Source organism: Lepus europaeus, chromosome 1 (genome assembly GCF_033115175.1).
Source record: "Lepus europaeus isolate LE1 chromosome 1, mLepTim1.pri, whole genome shotgun sequence".
NCBI lineage: Eukaryota > Metazoa > Chordata > Mammalia > Lagomorpha > Leporidae > Lepus > Lepus europaeus.
Window position 1 is genome coordinate 151,062,071 of NC_084827.1, and position 22,928 is coordinate 151,084,998.

A 22,928-nucleotide genomic window follows, 5' to 3' on the forward strand; every position below is an offset into this window, starting at 1 on the left:
AGTCCGAGGGAACATGTGCTGAACTGTACATCTCCTCCCTCTCTTATTTCCACTCTTATTTTTTTTTATTTTTTTTTATTTTTTGACAGGCAGAGTGGACAGTGAGAGAGAGAGAGACAGAGAGAAAGGTCTTCCTTTGCCGTTGGTTCACCCTCTAATGGCCGCCGCGGTAGCGCACTGCGGCCGGCGCACCGCGCTGTTCCGATGGCAGGAGCCAGGTGCTTATCCTGGTCTCCCATGGGGTGCAGAGCCCAAACACTTGGGCCATCCTCCACTGCACTCCCTGGCCACAGCAGAGAGCTGGCCTGGAAGAGGGGCAACCGGGACAGGATCGGTGCCCCGACCGGGACTAGAACCCGGTGTGCCGGTGCCGCAAGGCGGAGGATTAGCCTGTTGAGCCACGGCGCCGGCCTCCACTCTTATTTTTAAAAGGGATCAATTTTAAATTGGATTTAACCACCTAAGAATAATTCTGTGTTAAAAATAAAGAGTTCAACCAATGGTACTAAGTAGAAAAAGAAAATACTAAAAAGAATAAAATAGTAAGCTGTTCCTCGACAGGACAAGGGCTGATCAAGTCATCGCTTCTCATAGTGTCAGTTTCACTTCTACAGGTTTCCTTTTAGGTGCTCAGTTAATGTCACAGATCAGGGAGAAGATATGATATTTGTCGCTTTGAGACTGGCAAAGCCTGTAAACTTTGCGATGCTGAGAAAATTACTTAACCTCTCTGGGTTGTTATTTTCCTCATCTGTAAAATTAAAATATAAAATATAAAAGTAATTATATCATTGGGTTAATCTGAAGACTAAATAGGTTAGAATTTTTCAAAGACTTTAAACAATGCCTGGCAAATAGTAATTGCTTTATAAGTATTTGTGGAACAAGTAAAGTAAATAATATTTCAAACTTTAAAGAACTACACATGTGTATAACACAAGACACTTTTGTTTGTTTCCTAAATACTGTACTTTTTCTTTTGTTTGTAGTATTTTTAGCTATCTTTTCATTTAAAAACCAACTATTTCCCCAAGTCCTGATGAAACTCAGAGACTGTGTTACTGCTTGATTCAGTGACACCCTACCCTAAAGCAGAGGTAAAATGCCCAGCAAACTGTATCCTTGTATGACTATTTACCTGCAAAGTAGCCTGGTATACCCTTCAGTGCAAAACCTAGAATAGTCTTAACAGTAGGCTGTAGCGACACCAGTCCATGGGGAACACCCTCCAAGTAGCACACGAGAAAACATTGCTTCTTCCTACCTCCCTCCAGGTGACCAAGAACCAAAGATTTAGTTGTTGACCTCTGTCCTGACTTTGTCAGCATGACTCACTCTTAATACTATAATGCAGATATGCTTTTCTATGAATTTTCAAATTGGAAAGTCTTCTCAGGGTGGCAGACATTTGGCCTAGCAGTTAAGATGCTGGGTTTGGAGTCCTGACTCTAGTTCCCATTTCCAGCTTCCTGAAAACGCACACCCTGGGAGACAGTAGGTGATGACCCGTTTAGTTCTGTCTCTGCCACCCACATGAAGGACCTGGAATGACTTCCCAGCTCCCCGCTCCAACCCAACCCACTCCTGGCCATTGTGAGCATTTAGAGAGTGAACCAGCCAATGGGATTTCTCTCTGTGTGTCTCTCTCCATCTCTGTCTTTCAAATAAAATCTTTTAGACACTAAGAAACAGAGAAAAGTCTGTTTTCTTAAGACAAAGTACCATTTCAATTACAAGTTTTTCTTTCTTCTCAGAAGTAATCAAGAAGAAATGGGTAAAACAAGTCTTTCTCATTTACACAGAAACTGCTAACATTTTAATAAATGATTTTCGGGGCCAGCACTGTGGCGCAGGGGGTAACGCTATTGCCTGCAGTACCAGCATCCCATATGGGTGCCTGTTTGAGTCCTGGCTGCTTCACTTCCAATCCAGCTGTCTCTTATGGCCTGGGAAAGCAGTAGAAGATGGCCCAAGTCCTTGGGCCCCTGCATCCACATGGGAAACCTGAAAGAAGCTCCTGGCTTTGGATCGGCACAGTTCCAGCCATTGTGGCCATTAGGGGAGTGAACCAGTGGATAGAAGACTTCTCTCCATCTCTGTCTCTGCCTCTCGTAACTCTGCCTTTCAAATAAATAAATAAATAAATCTTTAAAAAGATTGATTTTCACTGAAAATGAACATAAAAGGATTTTTTTAACATTGAAAGTGGAGGTTCTGCTTGCATCAAAGTATAAGGATTATTTAGTTGACTCAGAGAAGATGAATAAGACTATCATCATGATGGTTGAATTTCTGAGAAAGATATTCTACCAAAAAAAGAGAGAAAACACAGTGGGAGAGAAAGGTCTGTAATGGTTTGGCTGCTAAAGGACAATTTTATGCTCATGTAGTGCTAAGTGCTCTTCCCAATATGTCCATTTCTATATGCTTTCTTGCACTAGGATCCGAAGATTCACAACACTCTCCTGGTCTCACCCCTGCCTCATCTTCTTCCATCTCCAGGCTGACTCTCTCATTCCTACCTTCACCTCCTTAGGCAACCAGCATTTGTGCCCTAACTACCAACTTGAACATCTGCTATCTTAATAAATAAATAAAAAAAAAAATCACCTCATTGCCTAACATCCTCTAGGGCAAAAAGTCTGAAGGATTCAGCATCCTCAAAAAGAAGACACAGAAGGCAGGGGCAGGGTGAGGAATGCATGCATACATTTTCCAGCTCAGTAAATCTATCTGTTTAAGATCACACGAATAACACTTTGAAAGTTTCTAAATGCAAGCAAATCCATGTTCTGGACAGTGTACTGTCTTCCTTTATGCATAGAAGATGGAGACTCACACATTTTATTTTATTACATGTTTGTAACTGTGTCTCCTTTGCAACATATTACCATAAAAAAGGATAGTGTGTGTGTGTGTATACACAAAACTCCAGAGAACAAAATGCCAATATTTCCCCCTTTTTCTCTGGGATGGATTTCTTTTTTTTTTTTTTTCAAATTTTTCATTCTCAAAATACCTCCCCAACTGGAAAACACAAAAATATTTCCACTGAATTAAAGTGAGTCCTGTGTTAAAATAGCTTTCTTGAATCCAACCAGAGCCCGTTTCTGAAAACTTCATTGCAACATTTGATCAGCAATGGATCAGCGCAGCTCTCCCCACCCCACTCCTGTATCAGCAAAATCTTTCCAACCTGAATTCCCATTGCCATATACCTTTGCCCTGAAGCTTTTACCAGTCCATTTCCAGCTATGTTTGCATTTAATCTGATGCCATCCTTCATGCTTTTCTCATTGCTCTTAGTTCATCTACACCACATAAATTATCACCCTTGTTTTCAGTTCCCCATGTGCCCCATTCACACCAATTCCAAATAAATACTTCTGATTCTCATCCATTTAATCCAAATGAATGCACATTCTCTCCCCTCATCCTCCATCCCTATCTGATCTCCCCTCTTGTGTGTTTCCCTTTCTTCTAGCACCTACTTTTCCACTTATGCTTGTCTCTGAGGAAGGTTTTACAGGCAAGATGCTTCTGTGGGCTGCAAGGCAACTGCTTCCTGCATTGTCTCAGGAAGCCGTGCTGCTTTACACTACTGCCAATGTCACAGACTCAGTCTCCCCTTCACACCGGTGTCCACGGCATCATCCCCCCCCCCCCCAACACACAGTTCCCTGATCAAGCATTAGGAATGAAAAAGAAAACTTTCTTGCTTTTGGATGGTATTTAACTTTGGCTAACTGGCTTCTGTCTACTTTGCATAAAGCAGTTTTTCTAAACAATCATTACTAATCCATACCAGCAACAGCAGTAACAACTACAGTCAAACTCTGCCACTGTCTTTAGTGAGCTCTTACTACCTGCGAGTATTTTCCAAGGATTTGCATATTTAACCTTCCCAAACCCTATAAGGTAAACACAAAGATCTCTACTTTACAGTTGAGGAAGCGGAGACTTACGGGAAGCAAATAACTGATCCAGGTCATGAATCTAGGAAGCAGTAGTCAAGAACAAACCCAGGTGTACTTGACAAGCACACCCTATTCTTAATGGCCCTGCAATATAGCCCTCCTAATCATAATTCAGTTCCCTGTGGGGAGGAGTTATTTCCACCTCAGCTCACCATAAGGCAAGGGGCTTCAGGTGCTGGGTCACATAATGAGCCCCACCCTCACAGGCAATGCACAGGAAACAAAGCACCAAATGAGGTACTCATCTAGCAGCTGCCCTTCTGATATCTCTGTTGAGAAGGTTTAGAAAGAAGAAAAAATGCTCTGGGCTCCCCCCAAAAAGACCAGCTTCCCCAGAGAGGTCCAGCCTCCATGCTAGGCAAGGATGTAGCCTGTCTGTGCAATCCAGAAGACTGGGCACAGGCAGAAATGCCAGAGCTGCAGCAGATCTCAACATCCCTGCCTCTTCCTTGTCTCTCTGGTTTCCTGGGGGCAGGTGGCGGGGAGTCATGCTCAGAAGCCAGAGGACACAGCCAAGTCTTGTGGTTACTCTCCAACTTCAGGAAGACAAGAATATAAATTCGAACTAGCTTCAGAACACTATCAGAGAGGGAAAATCTGGCAGTAACAGGAAGCATTACTCTTGGTGTATGTGAAGTAGAAAACGTGAATGCAAAATCTGATGGAAACACAAAGTGGGACTTTACCTTTGATCAGGAGGATTCACAAATTGTGTTAGGAGACTACACCATGAGCCAAGCAAGAGCCACCTGGGAAATTAAGTTTAGAATGAGAAGGTCCATGCCTGAGCCTTATGCCAAGTAGGCAACTGACAGTTCTCATCCTCCCCTGTGCATAACTGAGACTCAAAGCAGGGATTCCTACTCCTCTATATTGCACATTCTTATTTCAAGAAAGGTCTGTGTCCTGGAAGAAGACATTTTAGGAACTCCAGAACATTAGAGCTGAAACAGGCCTTAAGAGCCAGGTTGTTTGATAGATGTGGAAAATGAGGCTCAGTGAGGAATTAGGACATGCTCTAGGTCACAGAGCTGGTTAGTGACAGAGTCAGAACCAGAACCCAGTTGTTCTGATTTTCCACTGCTGACTTCCTTGGCGGCATAGTCTGAGAACTGCTGGAGCACTGTAAGCTTCTAGCTCATATGTTAACACCCATTTCTCCAAGAAAACTCTTGCATTTCATGCCACTTATACCTTTTGGGATATTCCCTATTCAACTTGCAGCATGTAAGCAGTATACAAAAACCATACAGGGAATACACTGTTAGAGACCCATTTAATACCACCAATCACAGTAATAGCTACTACCATGTCAGTAGACCAAGAAGCGGCACCAGCCCTAAGCTCCAATCTCAAGGCAGAACATGAAGCCCAGTCTTCAGGAAAACACTAGTCTCACTTGTTTCTGTTGAAACCCCAGTTTTCCAAATTATTGCACTGCTCAAAAGATCAGCATGATGCCATGGCATCACCAGGGAAGTCCTGAGTGAAATATGCAGTCCCCGTTCCTCCCTCACCGCCCTTACCACACACATAGCAATGTAATCGCTTTAGCAACTTCTCAGTAACAAGCTCATTAAAAAGCAATTCTGCCATCTCTCCATAAAGCACGCGCCAGAGAACAATGCAAAAGAGGAGCTGCCAATTAATTATAGAATGATCACATCTAATGAACTCCGAAACCCTCCTGCTGGTGGTGACTTTCATGAAAACTCAGGGATGCTGGGAAAAGAGGGGATGGGGACACCCCGGCTACCTTGTTTAACTGTAAATGCTTTCAAATGTGCCTCCTCAGATCCCAGGGTTGATGAAAACTCCCTAGAGACACATACAACAATGAGCTGTGTCAGGAAAGGGACACGCATTTACGCAGGCACAGCTCTGAGTCACCCTACGGGGTCCCCTCTGGTCATCCTTCAGCACTGTTAGATTCTGTGCTGTGGCTGGCATCGCCTCTGAAAGCAGTTCACAGGCAGCAAGTGACAAACCCACTTCCTGCGCTCAGGACATCATGAGATCTGAAGGTATGAAGTGCATCATTCTGCTTCCCCAGCCCGGCCTTCCTGCCTGCCTGTCACCAGCCCCTCAGTATAAAGGCACTTCTCAGGACACAAGGGAGCCCTTCCCACCACGAGGCAAAAGGAGGGGAAAGAAGAAACACGTGCAGCCAACTTGTACCACTACCTGTGTGAGTCCTCTGGTGGGCCTTTAAGTGGGAGCTTTTTGTATAAACTTTCCGGCACCCGTTAAACTGACAGCGGTGAACCCTCTTCTTGTTTTCGGGGCATTCAGCCCCTACCCCTCCTTGTTCACTGTCGCTCTGTCCACTCTTAACTGCCCCAGCTGCCGCCACGGCTGCTGCTGCTGTCGCCACCCCTCCCACCTTGACTGAGCTGAGCGCAGCCTTCTTGGCCACCAGTTTCAACGTCACCGTGCCATCCACGGCTGAGAGGGTCTGTGAGGTTTTGACCAGATGGCGGCTGAGCTCAGGGGAGGATGGGGGCGTTAATGAGGTCACTGCGTTGAGCTGGGCCTGGTTGACGGCTGCGTAGCTGTCTAGAGAAGAGCTGGTTGGCTGGAGGCTGAGGCAGGTCTCAGATAGCAACTTGTCCCGAGAGAGCAGAATGTCCACTGCTGAGCTCTTCTCGCAGATGGCCGCTTCCACAGGGAGCAGCAGGGGGTCTAAGCGCCGGAAGCTGTCTTCAATGCACGGCGGTGGAGAAGCATGGAGGAAGCAGTCCAAGTCCTCACCAAAGGTCTCTGAGATCCTCCTGGGCTCCGTCTGCAGGTAGCGTTCCAACTCAAGGCATGTCTGCAGAGAGGAAGCAGGGAGGAGAGAAACAACCATCAGAGGTCAAGAACACCAGGAAGCCACGTGTTGCCAGGCAGAGGGACAGTACACAGAGAACCACCGTGCAGGGCTGCTCTCAGAAATGCCCCTTGTTATTTAATCTGTGAATACTTCGCAAAAGTCTGCAAGGGTCACACGTGATTTAAACTGCTGGGGGAAGAACTGGAGCCTCCAAAGGACTAGCTCACACCTTCCAGGTCCCAGAGAATATTTGGTGCTTAAATGGTGCTCTCCTGCCCACAACCCAGTGCACTGGGTCAGATTCTCCAAGCGTCCTGAGGCGCTCCCTCATAAGCAAGAGGTACACAGAAATGGACAAGGTTTGCATACCAAACTTCCAACAGACCAGTTTCATTTTTCAAAATAGACTTGAGCGAATGACAAAGGAAAAGTCAATTTTCTAACTGACTCTTGAAAATGAACCATATCCACTCAAACTAGGAGGTGACCTCAGCAGCGATCAGCCAACAGTAATGCCACCTTGGGCCTGAGTTCTCTAGTGAGCAAGAATGGATATTGCTCTAAAGAGTGCCTTCTTTAAAATCTTTGAAGCAGAAAAACAAAACAAAACAAAATAAAACCTTGTTTACACAGCAAGCTATTAAAAATGTAATTGCTACATACTTTATGGCAAGAGGCATGAATCTATTACAATGATTTAGCATCTCTGACCATGTGATAAAAACAAGCTCGAAAACAGCTATTGAGGCCTATTCATGATAGGACCCACTGTCATTTCAACGCAAAATTTTCATCTTGGGGTGGATGTTCAGCACAGCAGTTAAAGACACCACTTGTGATGTCCACACCCAACACAGGAGTGTCCAGGTTCGAGTCTTAGCTCCACTGTGATTCCAGTGTCCTAACCATGCACAACTTATACACTCAATGCTTGGGTCCCTGCCACTCATGTGGCAGACTTGGATTGAACTGCAAGCTCCTGACTACAGCCTGGCCCAGCCCCAGCTGTTGGGAGCATTTGGGAAATGGATAAGTGGATGGAAAAATCTCTGTGTCTCTCTGCCTTTCAAACACATTTTTAAAATTTTTTTCACCTTGTAGAGAAATAAGGGAGAACCGAAAAGTTTACTTTCAACAAACCTTTATCGATAGTCCTCATTAGTAAGATGGTAAAAGTATCTTTATGGTAAAAAGTAGACGCTTAAGTTTGTATTTTAAAGCTCTCCTAACAAAAATTCTGCCATTCTAGCTTCTTCTATAGAACAACAAGGCTAACTGGCATCAATGGTTCAATTTTCTTCATCTTCTGGACTTCAACAAAACAAACCAATGGCAAATTTAAAATGTAACTACCTCCAAATTTACTGTCTGTATGAGTTTTTAATCCAATGTTCATTCTAGACTTTTATTCTGTTTAGAATATATTTAATGATATACCTAGTTGTGTTGTAACTGTCAAGGATTTTATTTTTGGTGACATTTCAAGAGATTAGTTTTTAATTAGACTTGTAAAACTCTATTACTAAATAAAAGTATCAGGTTTTAAAATAATGAAACAGCTTAGAGTCTCACTGATACTTTTTAAACATTTTTAAAAGATTTATTTATCTATTTATTTAAAAGGCAGAGATACAGAGAGAGAAGGAGAGGGAGGGTAGAAAGGGGGGTGGAGAGAGAGAATGAAAATCTTTCATCTGCTGGTTCACTCTCTAAATGGCTGCAATGGCCGGGGCTGGGCTGGTCTGAAGCCAGGAGCCAGGAAGCTCCTCCAGTTCTCACATGTGAATGACAGCGTCCCAAGCACTTGAACCATACTCTGCTACCCTCCCAGGTGCATCAGCAAGGAGTTAGATTGGCAGTGGAGCAGCCAGGACCTGAACTTGTTCCCAGATGGGATGCCTACATGGCAGACAGAGGCTTAACCTACTACACCACAGTGCCAGGCCCTCACTGATGATTTTTAAAGATATAAACTAACAAATGGTCGCAATCTTCATTCAATACTCACATTACAAGTGTTCTTTCAACTGCAGGGCTCAGAGCTAGGCCTTGAATGTGTTGAAGACACAATATACTAGACCATGCCAATGCAGGAAGAGACTAAAAAATCTCAAGATAAAATGACATGAATAGGGGCTGGCACTGTGGTGTAGCAAGTTAAGCGGCCATTTGCTACACTGGCATCCCATATGGATGCTGGTTTATTACTGGTTGCTCCATTTCTGCTCCGGCTGCTTGCTAGTGTGCCTGGGAAAGCAGTAGAAGATGGCCCAAGTCTCTGAGCCCCTGCACCCACATGGGAGACCCAGATGAAACTCCTGGCTCCTGGCTTTGGCCTGGCCCAGTCTCAGCTGTTGCAGCCATTTGGGGAGTAAACCAGCAGATGGAAGATCTGTCTCTGTCTCTCCTTCTGTCTCTCTGTAACTCTGTCTTTCAAATAATTAAATAAATCTTTTTATAAAGTGACATGAATATAGAAAGCCACATAATAACAAATGACAGAGAGAGTACTGGGAAATTCATAAGGGGTGAGTGGGCAATAAGTGCTACATTCTATATGGAGGTATTAATCAAGAACAGCCTATTGGAAATGTGTGCACTTTGTTTTACTTATTGATCAGGTGAAAACTGTGCTTCAGTAGCTTCCCACTATTTAATATTAGGAAACAATACTACCACTTTCTGAGGTGTAAAAATTTGCACTATCCTCATTTATCCCCTTTTCTGAATTACACGGCTCAAAAATTTCCTCTTCCTTTTTCCACATCATTGCTAAAAGTTATCATTTACTTCTTTCCAATACTGAAACTTCTAGTTTTAGCTGCAGTCAATTCATTTCTTAATTATAATATCTTACTTCTGAAACCTCTCTAAACTTCCCCTTCCTTTTCTAAACCATCACCCACCAAGCAACAGCACCTGGTACCCAGCAGGTACATAATATCTGTCAAAGACAAAATCAACTTTATTCTATTACTTGGGTCATTCTTCCTCTTCCACTCATCTTGGAAACATTTTATACAGCACCATACTCTGAGAGATTGTCATCCAGACCTGACTACCTCTGCTGACTAGTGTATTCAGGTAGTTGCTTTGATATTATGTTCACTGTTATATGGTTATTTTCAGTGGGGGAATCTATCATTACTGGAGGCAGAAGTAAAAAGTGTATTCTTTAATATTGCTATATACTTTTGTGATTTTTCCAGATATCCTTCTGCTGTTGATTTCTCATTGGATTTCTTTGAGGTCAAATATCATAGTTTATAAGAATTTCAATCCTTTTCAAGGTATTGAGGCTTATCCTCAATGGCCCAGAATATGATCCATCCTTCTAAGGTTGGTAATCTTAGAAATGACCTATACATGTCATTGGAAACACAAATGTAATGCTTCTTGAGTTTTGCCCAAAGGGCAGAACCAGATCTCAAAGACACAGATATGTTCCAGGTAAAAATCAGCTCAGTCATGGGTTATGAGATGCCCCTGAGAAAGTTCCCTGCCTCTGATGCAAGGGTCAACTCACCAGTCACCATGGGCTGTTGATGTAGCTCTGTATGCCCTGTCCCCTTATATATTTTCCAGTTCAAAGATTTGAAAGTCACTAAGAGATCATTGTGATTGTTAGGAGACCCAAATTTCTTCATGTTCAGAGTTCTGAAGAACTGAGATACTCTAATCACATTTGCACATTCTTCTGGGAAGATTAAAAAATTCAGTATGCCCTGGTTTAAATCCCAGGAGTGCATGAGTCACACGTATGATCTAAAGATGTAAAGATTGTGATCATGGAAATGTGGGAAACTTTGGACCACTCCAGAGAGGCCAAGACTTGCAATCCTGATACAGGGCATTCTCTTTCCAGCTGAGAATTAAAGAAGCAAAAGTAGCTATCTGGATGTGCTAGACAGCCCTGTGAAACCATTATGGACTTATTTTTGCCTTGAGATTTTCACTTCTTACAGTATCTAATGGAGATGAAGCTTAGAGGGAGGAGAGCATCTTGTGAATTAGAGACTGGGGGAAAGGGTTTAAATATTTTCCCACCAAAAATGTGGTGATGGGGTAGATGTTTGTCACGGTGGTTAAGACACCACTTGGCACCTGCATCCCATACCAGAGTGCCTGGATTTGAGTTCTGGCTCTACTTCCAGTTCCAGCTTCCTGTTAGCACATACCCTTACAGGTAGCAGGTGCTTGTTCAAGTTCTGGTACTTGGGCCCCTGTACCCACATAGAGACCCAGATTGAAGTCTAGGATCCTAGCTTCAGTCTGGCTCAGTCCCAGATGCTGTGGGCAACTGGAGAGTGAATCAGCGGATGGACTCTCATTCTCTCTCTCTTTTCTCTCTCCCCTCTCCTCTCCCTCTCCCTGCTTTTCAAATATGATATATTTTTTAAAGTTGATGAAAAAATATCTGTCTTGCCTCAAAGTATTCCTCCAACAATGTATTTGCTAATTACAAAGATAACATGAATAACTTTACAGTGGAGCAACCTGGCCAACACTACCTTAACCGTGTGATAAAAGTTAGCAGCACCCATAACAACTCATACTGATAACATGTACCCCGACCTTATATGCTAAAAGGACACATTCCTGTCAAAAATGCATCTCTTCAATTTAATCATGACAAGACATCAGAAAAATTCCAAGTTGAGGACCATTCTACAAAATACCTGGCTAGTATCCTTTGAAAGTGTCAAGGTCATGAAGAACAAAGGAAGACCAAGAAGTAGCACAGATTGGAGAAGACTTAAAGAGATATGACAACTAAGCACAAGAGACCCAGCAAACAAAAAAACATTGGGTGGAAAAATAATATAATTCAAATAAAGTGTACAGATTAGTTAATGGTATAGTGTCAGTGATAATTTCATGGTAATGATAATTGTCCTATGGTTATATGCATTATGGGAAGCTGGGAAAAGTGCATGTGGACCTCTATGTACTATCTTGCAACTCTTCTTTACGCTCAAAGTAACTTCAGAAAAGAGAAGGGGAGACAGACCCATCAGCCAACTAGAACCTGTTGGTAGATTGTGAACTTGGATGGAGAGTCCAAATTGCGTCTATCAGAATCAGAGATGTACTCCATTCCAATGACACTCCAGCCAGCAAACTCCAAGTGTGAGTCAGCAAATGTCAGTTTAGTGACATAAATTTTGCCTGTCTGCTACCTCACCTTGGAACTACAAGGCTTGTCTCAGCATGTCCTAACAATACAACTTAAGGCTCTGGCCACCAACCCACACCACATGAAAAATCATTACAATTAGCAATGAGGAGGAAATGTTCCCAAATGCAAAGTGATTTTCTGATATATTTGCAAGCTACAAATGAGTGTTACAAAGGCTCTCTGAAACCTCCACTGAGATGCATGGTTTCCTCCTCTCCTAGTTTCCTTATAAATCTTGCCTGAAATTGGTTTTAAAATGATCACCTGGAAACCTTTTTTAGTACTCTTCATACTCATCCTCTTGTGGAAACATAATTATTAAAAGTCAGAGCTAGTTTAAAAAAAATTCAACCTACTACTGCCATACCTCCTGCTGAAAGATGACAGGATAATTCAAGTCTCACAGCACATTTTAAGTGTACCAAAATCTCGCTGCTACCAACAAGAAGCAGTTACTTTCATGGGATCAAGAAAAATATAAAATAATTTGTCATATATGGCTATGATGTCAGACAGAGTTACCCAATAGGTTTCATTTAACCTGTCCTTATCTCATCATTCAGTTACTTTGAACTGGGCAGTCAGCTTTTGCAAACATCTAGTGTCACTTTTACTATTTCCCCTACAACTTTTCCTTAAAGCATTTCCTTCATCTCTTTTTCATCTCTACTTTCTCTTATGCCCATATGCCTGAAATGATCCTTCATTTTCCCTCCTAATAATCATGCTTTCATTAAAAGCTCAATATATAGTCTATATCCTTCAGGAAGTCTAGAAAAAAATGGAGTAATGAAAATATGCTGAATGTCAAGTGTTGAAATATACCACACCTCAACCCTTAACAGTTAAACGTTCTCTCCAAAGTGAATCTAAGAGTACACAGATTGCTGGGACGTCTGGTGTATTAAGATTGCTACCCAAAAAGCAATGATCATATTCCTTACATGATTCTAAAACAGAAAATTAATCATTTGAAACTAAATCTCTACCTGTTATCTCACATGACAGAGATATCTAAGTGTATGAAGTAAAGGGGAGTTACAAGGAAGGGCTAGAATTTTCTGGAAAAATTAGAATCACTTCCATATATCAACACCCTCCTGTCCCCACCACTTTAACTATAAGCATTGGTTGGTTCAGATTCTCTAGTTCAGGTTCCTCCGTGTAATCTCTTTTCAAATTAAATGTTTAGAACATAAAAATTCTAGTTTTTACTTGTCTCTTTTACTTTGAACATGAAACAAAATCATTAGTACAATATTTTTGCCACCACTCAATAATTGTTCCAATATAAGTAATTACTTGGAATATTTGGACCCATGTATATTTAAGTTGGGAAGTCAAAAAATAAAAGAAATTTTTTTTCTAAACTAATACAGAGTCAATGAAATCATGGTCCACCTCATACTACCTATGTCTCTACTCAGTTATCCATCATTCATGGTCCTTTTAGCCAGCTTCCCTTATTCTCAATAATTCTATCTATCTTGCCCAAAGGACTCAAGACTTAGAAGTATTTTTTAATGGGAAAATATTAAAGCTGCAAAAATATGGGCAAGTGAAGCTTCCCATTTTGTGGAAACTTGCAAAGTCATGCTTCCTCTGTAATCAAACCTTGACCTGATGACAATAACAATGATGATGGTGAGGAAGGGGTGAACTTTTGTTCCCAGAAAGAATGTTCACCACGTAATTGCAAACGCAGGTGAACTGCACTTAGCCTCCCAGGGGAGCCTTTTCCTGACATTTACTATGTGTGGTTTTGTCACGTGCTATTAACCATGGTACCACAGTCCCCAAAGAGTATGAAGTACAGAAAGAGAGAAAAGAATCCCTGGCCTTTCTGGGAGGCGCCCAAAGCCCAGTTGCATTTTTGTGTTTGAAGTCTTCACACACATCTCAAAATGGAAACTCAGGGTGACACAAAACAAGCCATTGATGAGAGAGGGCTGCTTTCTGTATTCAAGGCATCTTCTAAAATGCTCATTTTTTTTCCCTGACTTCTTGGATGTGCTACACTTCACACTTTTTTAACAAAAATGATGGATTCCTCTGATTCTTGAAACCAACATAAAAAACTGTAGGATTGAAAAGATTGTTACTGATGTTAAGTTTGTGACACTTGCCTGTCAAAGTATGATACAGTGTAATGATTTGGACCCATTTCTAGTCTTTTAACATTAAGTCATCCATAAAAGACAGGAAAGGCAGTGGAATTATGGCCAGAGAGATCTGGTACCATTTTCCTCAGGGGCTGGAGAAAGGGAAAAAGCATTATACACACCGTGAGCTCACAGGAGACACTCAGCCACCATGCACTGCAGCTGTCTTGCCTTCTTTCCTGAGTTTCAACATTGTAAATTGGAGGCAGAAGATGATCACACAGATCCTGACTCATGGCAGACAGGATACATGAACCAGAGACAAGAAACAATCTCCTAAGACCTAGACAATATTTCCTAAGAAAGTTTTAAGCACATGATCACTTTCTTGACTTCCAATGTCAGGAAATACTAGGCTAGAAGGTTAAGAGACAATGAATTTTGTCTAGAAAACATGGGTAAGAAAGTATACTGTATAATGAAAATCTCTTACTGCATTTTTTTAGCTATTAGGCTTTTTCTCAAAAAAAAAAAAAAAAAACACACACACACATCAATAGCACACCCCAGAGGTACAATAGTATTACACATTACTGTCAAAATTGCTGAACTCCACAAAATAACCACGGTACTACAACCAGTGTAAGATCGCATTCCTTGCAACTGTTTCTCACATCAACTGCTAGCTGGAGCTGAAACCAAATTAAATATTTCCTTCTAGTAATCTGTAAATTCTGAGAGGCAATGCTGCAAAACTTAATTTAATTCTGGGCACACATGAAAGTTGGGAGATTTCTATCAAAACCTCTTCTATGTTTCTCCTCCCCAAACTATTTTCAACATACAAAGAAAATATTTGTTTGTATATTTTTCCTTGGGGAGGTAGGAGAGGAAGGAGGCAAGATTAAAGGCCTGGGGAGAGGGTGATGTCTTTGAAATTACTTTCCCTGGGCACATGATGCTAAGCAGCCTCAAACACCCCTTTCATCTTCCAAGGATTCCTTACTAGCAATGCATAAAAGAAATCCCCAAAACAAATCCAATCCAAATTAAACGTGAAAGTAAGCTTTAAAGTCACGGAAGCTGGGCCAAGTGAGGAGCTGTGGCCTGGGTCTTATACTTTGCTAAAGGAAGGCAACGGGGTCCCCACCACCTCCAACAACTTAGAAATGCACTTTCCTCTTTCATAGTACCTGTGACCTTCAAAATTAACAGGGTCCCCTAGAGACAAGGTGACCCAGGCACAGATAAGTTCTACCAGGCACCAGACTTGGTTCACTGTTGTTTTTACTTTTCAGAATATAGTCATGTGAAATCTATTAGTCTGCCCCCTACCCACACTTGCAGCTAAGAAGAGTCTGCTTAATTACCTTTAAGAAGAATCGCTCATGAATACTTGACCACTGGACTGTCACTAAACGTCCACTTCTGAGTGGTCAAGAGATACTGCTCCTGTGTAACTCGGTCACAGAAGCTGCTCCTGCCGGCTGTCCCCACACCAGCCAGCCAGGCTGCTGTGCAGGTCGGCACACACTGGTGGAAATTCCATTTGTTACTTTGGCGCTGGATAGTCAGTTTAATTAGATGTCCCTCCTCCATTCATTGCATGTCTACGGTCAAAATTAAATTCAGACCTTAAATATCAACGGAAAACAATTCTACACACACCAATAGTAAGAGCAGAGGGCTGGATCTGGATTGAAAGTGAGATTTAAGAAAGAAAAAAAAAATCAGAAAAACCCACTATGACACTGCCAACCAGCATCTGCTCGGGGGTGGGGAGGGGAACACTCACTGATCCCAGCTCCTCACCAGAGCCCACCGACTCAGGGGCCTCCCTTCTGAGGACTGATGGCTTCCCAAGAACAACAATGGCACTGACGGTTTTTCAGCTTCACCATTAATTTTCCATAAAGAGCAGTTTTCTTGACGAGCCCTTGTGTCAGGCAGGGCCTGATGCTTCAGAAACCTGTAATTATTCTTGGCTCCCCACCCCCCACAGCCTCTGCACCTGTGTCAGTTCAAGGCACCAGCTGGCCATGTCTTGCCTCCTGCCTCTTAAGAGGGGGGGAGGGAGGAGCATCACTGAAAACCCAAACTCACAATATTCGCCTCCTCTTCCAAAATGCAAAAACAAAAGAAAAATTTCAAACTCACCAATCTCAACCCTTCTCCTAACGGGTCTTGCCAAGGGAAACAAATACACATTAATTGGCTAGAGAGCCCTCATTCAGACCAAAATTACTGACAAACACAGTAACAGGGAAAGGTCTGACAAGGGGTTATTAATCCTGTTTTACTGCCTGCTCTTCCACACCCCTCCACCCGCTCCCATTAACTTTACACACACTCGCACATCCTCTTCAAACTCCCTGGGCCCCGTGACACTTAGTGGCCAAGACAGGAACATGCCGAACCAGTTACATCATCTCCCCTTCCTCTCCCAAATCACTTGTACAGGCTGACTCAGGCTACTGGGACTTTCTTTTCTTTACTTTCTTTTCTTTTCTTTTCTTTTCTTTTCTTTTCTTTTTTTTTTTAAAGCAAACTCATTTCATTGACTCCCTCCTGGAACAGTGTCATATCCTTCTCAGCTGGGTTAAATATGGCCTTCCCCTACCCTCCATTTAAACGTATATTTGCATATATGATTCCTTCTTTTACTACAAAGCACAGTTACATGTGTGTACAGTGTTTTTTCTCTCTCCCACTCACAGCTTGAATTTCCCAAGAACAATAGGTTCGTTCAAAGGCCACGGGTGCCCTTAGTGGCAGATACAATTTCGTGGCTGGTGATCCCAGAGGATACTTGCAAAGCAGAGAGCCTGCAGGAACTTCCACTAAGGAATGTTAGGGACAATGTTGGGGGGTGCAAAGAGAGATGTTTGCTGTCTCCTTAGACGGTGGAAAATGAAACTAAGCGCTAAGCTTGGCTTCCTGCATGGACAGTAGCACTGCTACTTAGTTGGAGACACCTGGAAATTGTGCTGCCCACTCCAGTTAAGGGAACAGACTGGACCCCATGTGCATTGAGAAGCACAAGAGTAGGGGTTAAAACCACTGGCCCTGGAAGCAATTCTGGGTCAAAATCAGTCTATACTCTTTACTAGTTCCATCCCCCTAGGGGAAGTGACTTCTCCCATGCCTTGTGTAAAATGGGGTAATGGTAGTACCTGCCACCCATGAGTGCTGTGAAAGTTCAATTGATTGATGGATTCCAGGTGCTTAGAACAGGGCCTGTATGTTGTAGCTACTACCTAATAAGTGTTGTTTTCATTATACTTCCAAGAAGAATGAAAAGGCATGGAAGAATATATAAAAAAAAAAAAAATAATTGCCCAAGTAAACTCTGTGGATATGAAGGCTTAAGCAGTCAGGGGATCCTGAATCAGGAAAGTCAGCCCTGACCAGCCAGCTAAGTGGCTTTAACCTCATTGAGCTCAGTGTCCTTATCTACCAGGGCAGTGGACTGAACTTCTAAGAGCCTGACAAGTGTGGAATTCTACATATGATGCCATGAAATAGTAATAGCCAGGAAAAGACCTGAAATGAGAATTGTTCGCTCAGAATAGGCTCAAAGAAACTGACGCTCTGCTGTCAATGGGGCAGGGGAAGAACCTAGAAGAGCGTGGTTCTTGGACCCTGCTCTGCATGGGGAGCTCATGGCCTCTGTTATAAGGCCTCAGACACTCCAGGATGCTGAGAAACTTTAATGTTCTGCTTCATCATGGGCATCAGCCTCGCCAGCATTAAAAATGTAAGCTTCACTAGAATGTGGGCTCCACCAAGGCACCCAGATCTGTGACTGATTTGTAGCCTGCCTGCCTGCCTGAATGAATAAATGAAGCAACTCTCAAACAAATAATCAGTTGAAAAGTTAACAGTGAAAAGTCCTGGGTAAGCATGGGTGCTAAAAGCTAAAATTGCCTCTTTCTTCACCACAAGGCCATCAGAAACAAGGTATATATGTTTATTTTACTGACATTTCTTATAGGATACATCACCATCTTAAGATTTAATTTATTATTATTTAATTTATTATTATTTAATTTATTATTATTTCTTGTGTCATCGATGTTTTCATTTTAAAGAAAGTATTTAACACTGAGGGCTGGGATTCTAAACTGAATGAAAAATTTAAGTTCACAGGGCAGCCCTGAGCAGCTCCTGTGTGGGAGGTCAACACCAATTCCCTTGCCCCAGAATGTCCCTCTCCCGCTGTTACTTTCTCGTACCCCCTCTGGCTTCCAGGAACCACCAGGAAGAGAATAAAGGCAAGTGGACACAATACTATCTTCAACTCTCATTTTTTTTCTTTACTGGTGCAAAGAATACTGGCCTTGGAATCAGTTTTAGTGCCTCCCTTTCCCACACCACCCATCGCCTTTTCCAATAAAGTACTCAAGTACACTTCCTTCCAAGCAAAATGAATGAGCCATGCATTCAAAGACCCCTTCCAATTCACACTTCTTGCTGATAATCCTTCAATGGCCTGCCCTCATTCTTACTGTTTTACCACAGCAAACCAGACCCCACATGATCTGGCCTTAATTCCCTCCACTCCTCCACTTCTTCCTTCAGTCCCTACCCTCCTCACACCAGGCCCATCTCTATCTCAGAGCTCTAGAACCTGTCATTCCAGACCCTTGAGTGCAGACTCCCTGGCTAGTGCACACCTGCTTTTTAGAAATCTGTTGTGTTCCAGATTTACTGTCACCTACTCAAAAGCCCGTATTTGATCTGCCCAAATAGACCAACCCAAACATCCCATTCATTCTCCATCACACTGCCTGGCTTTGTTTGCATTTTAGTATTTACCAAGACCTAGAGAGATCTGAATCATGTGTCTGCATGTTCACTGTCTTTCTCTACTAGAATGGAAGGCCCAGGAAATTAGGGAAATGGTCTTATGAACCAATGAGTCCCCACACCAAGTGCTGCACCTGAGAAAGGCCTCCAAATTGTACCAGCTGAATGAATCAGCTGAAGCCATTAATCAGTTCTGGGACTCCAGGAAGCACTCTAACTGGTCAGGAGATCTACTCCAAAATATCCACCTTATTAGGTCAAAAGGATCCATCATCATTTCTCCTCCATTACAAGTTGTAGGGCTGGGAAGGCACTCGCTAATTCACACTCACAAGACTAAGGGGTCAGTCTTGGGAGCACACCCCACCTGCTTCAAACAGATGCAAAGAGCATTTCTTCCCAGCAATCTGTATTGCATCATGGGCTCCGAGTGTCACTACAATAAAGCAAACCCACCTCTCTCCTCACCCCGGTGACAGGTGCTTATTAACTGGCATCCTGAGGGAGCAGATTAAAGATAGAGGCCCCACACATTTTACATGGTATATTCCCATTTCTACCACCTGAAAGGACTTCCCCAGGAAAGGCAACACCAATCACTGGTCTCCAAAGCATTTGGGTCACAGCAACGTGACGCCCAACATTAGCAACCCTTAAATGAAAAGGTCCATTCAAATTTAGCAGTCAATATGGACCCGTGTTTTCTGTTACCCTAAATACCACACCCTTCACTTACATAGATGAGATACTTTGAAATTCCTGTGTTGGCCCATTCTGGTGCCTTTACCATAAATTCCTAAACATGGAAGCATTTCCTTACCCTCTATTCCCTTTAAGAATTTTACATAAAAAGACATCTCTAGTGAGAGTGCTATTTATTTCAGGACCATTATTTCAGATACAGAAGTCTCAAACACTGGAAGGGAGCCAAAATCCAATTAAGAGGGTATGGCGTTTGAACTAAGCAAGAGCTAAAGGGTGGAAATATTGAATATAAACTGCACAGGGTTCCTATGAGAGAGACAGAGAGACACTTTGTGTGTGCAAGCCACTCACAATGAAGTGTATGTTTTTCCTGGTAATTCTTTATTATTTTATTTTTAAAATTTTCTATTAACATACAACACTTATAGATTTTTATGTATTTTTGAATGCCTTTCTCTAAACCTGTTCCTGTTCTCATACTCATATAGTCGTTCTCTTTCTTATTCATTATGTTAGGCAGTAAAGAATCTTTCACATGCTGGCTGGGAAGAGGTGAGGCAGAAAGGAAGAGATGGGTTTCTATCATGTAAAGTAACATTGTATTGGTCCATTTTTTAAAATTTATTTATTTGAAAGAGTTACAGAGAGGCAGGAGGAGACAGAGAGAAAGAGAGAGAGGTCTTCCATCCACTAGTTAACTCCCCAAACGGCCACAATGGCCAGAGCTGGGCTGTTCTGAAGCCAGGAGCCAGGAGCTTCTTCCATGTCTCCCATATGCACACAGGGGCCCAATGACGTGGGCCATCTTCTGCTGCTTTCCCAGGCCACAGCAGAGAGCTGGATCAGAAGTGGAGCTGCCGGGACTCAAATCAGTGCCCATATATACCAGCACTGCAAGGGGAGGCTTTCCCTATACTCCACAATGCCAGCCCTGGCCCATTTCTGAACCACAGTAAAACGCTGCATATTTCAAGTGAACTCTTCAACCCAACCTGATTAGGGGAAAATCAGGTACTAAGGTCTTAAAGTTTGGATTCCAGTAGCTCTGGCACCTCCCTTCATCTTGAGTGGCTCCACTGATACCAGATGACACAACAGACTCTGATTGAAGAAGAGACACTAATTTGAATCATCACTGCCATCCCCTCTCCCCTTTGTTGCTGTCTGAACCAATTTCCATACAGTTTCAAAGAAATCATCAACCCATGCAAAGGGGAACTCCCAATGGAACAAGAACTACATTAGCAGCATACAGGGGGAAATCTAATTTCCAATCCAGTTGCTTTGTTGTTTCAACCTCCAAGGAAGGTTGCTACATTTGCACAACACAAATTAAGTTTTAAAACACCACTGTGATCTAAAATTAATAAAAACCTCTCATGGGGAAAAGGTGATCCTTGGTACGAATCTCCTTGTGCAATGGAGGTCAACTTCACCAGAGCTTGTGGGTGGTCTGGGCCTTTGAGGTCTCCATTATCTGAGCCAACAAAATATTTATAAATGGCATATACTCATGGAAACCACTGCATATGTACTCATAGCTTATGGTGAATTCATTTTTAGTTTAAGACAGTATCCACATTAAGAATTCTCAAAGTACCTTGTTGACAGATCTCATAGAAATGTATTTTAATGGTCCAAATTAAGGCTTCCTTTTCAGCATGACAAGATATGCCAATGTGATTTCCTAGTGCCCTACTTACTGAAATAAACCTTGTGGCCAGACACCAGTGTGACTACATCATTAATTAACCTGAACTACATACCGGAACATTGCTGCTAATAAAACTCCCGTATAAAGAAAACATGTTTTCTCTACTGAGAATCCTGGAATGTGGGCCCCAGCAGAGCCATCACCTTAATTAAGGAGACATTTTGATGTTTGTGTCTATGTCTGCAACTGCCACAAAATTTGGTCCTAGTTGGCTTGATCTTCAATAACTTGAGATCCTCCTTGCACATGCTTTTTTTGAAAAAAAGAAAATGAAAATGACATCTACACTACCAGGATTTGCTAACAACTATGTGAATGAAAGGATTACTTTTGCTAAAGAAGGTAGTGCTTTACTGCAGTGTTCTTAAAAGCACACCCTGAGCTTTCAGCCCGCAACTTACCGAATCAGAAATCTACAAAAATCTTCCATTTTCTCTGGAAAATAGGCTGACAGAAACAGGAACAAAGTCCTCACTATAATGTTCAGGTGAAACTGGGACTTTTCCAATTCACTCCATATGAAATGACATATACTTTTTTTTTTTTTCAACAGAGAATTCTTTTGGGAAAATCATCTGAAATGCTTATCAATATTTGTCATGTAATGTCATACTTGGGAGTCCCCCTGTGAGACTATATAGGCAACAAGGATTAAAATCTCCATCCTATCTACAAGGAACCCAACCTTCTAGACAAAATAAGGTTTTACACAATTCTGCAACCATGCTACAAATGAGACCAGAAACAACCAAAGGTTTCTTGGCTATTAACAATTAGTCTTTTCCTGGTCCAACCATGAACCACCAAAGATCTCAAAACATTCTAAAAAATCATGATCCCTGAGTAAATTTGGATGTTTAGGATCTTCCAAGTTAGAAACACTACCAGATCCCAAATTTCATTTCATAAGCTTTCACCTACATTTATCTAAGTCATTTCTCCTGGTGAATGGTTTTGGTTTTGACAAAATCCCTTTATTATGAAATTTCTGAGTTTTCTCTTGTCATTCCATACCTTGGTCAAACTGTTTCATCTACTCCAACTTGTCAATACTCAGTTGTTGACATGGAAAATGGAACTAGTTATCACTTTTTAAGATCTAGACTAAGGGCCAGGCATTTATTACAGAGGTTAAGATGCTTCTCAGGAAGCCTACACTCCCATATCAAAGTGCTTGGGTTGGAGTTCTGCTCATCTGATTCTAGTTTCCTGCAAATGCACACCCTGGGAAGCAACAAATGATGGTTCAAGTAGTTTGGCCCCTGCCACCCAACTGAGTTCTGCTTTTACTTGGCCTAGTCCTGGATTTTGCCAGGCACTTGAAGAGTGAAGCAGCAGGTGGGAGGTCTCTCCATCTACGTGTATATCCCTTTCACTTTCTGTGTCTTTCAAATAAATAAATAAATAAGCAAATATAATACCGAACTAAAAACCTTATAAACATGAATACAGTTTACTTAAGACTTTTGTTTATTTAATTAATGCAAAATACATGGAAACTAGAATTTATATACTTTTAAAAAAGAATAGAAATGTGCTATTCAACATTTAAGAAACATTTCTGAATTTTAACAAATATAAAAATACAATTTTGACTAAATGAGATTCCATGCCTTCCCCAACAGTGCCC

The 22,928-nt window shown here is 42.1% G+C and overlaps 1 protein-coding gene across 3 annotated transcripts in view; it reads right to left on the reverse strand.

Moving 5' to 3' along the window:
• Positions 1 to 22,928, reverse strand: part of KLF7 (KLF transcription factor 7) — a 98,259-nt gene that overhangs the window by 49,495 nt on the left and 25,836 nt on the right. The window contains exons 1-2 of one of the 3 annotated variants that reach the window (XM_062190332.1): positions 16,228 to 16,384; positions 6,159 to 6,789 (exon numbers count right to left, since the gene is read on the reverse strand). In XM_062190332.1, the coding sequence (XP_062046316.1) occupies positions 6,159 to 6,789; positions 16,228 to 16,278 (682 nt within the window). In that variant the 5' untranslated portion in view covers positions 16,279 to 16,384. Of the gene's footprint in view, positions 1 to 6,158; positions 6,790 to 16,227; positions 16,385 to 22,928 lie in introns of those variants that run through there. The other 2 variants (XM_062190323.1, XM_062190313.1) reach the window with 2 other exon arrangements.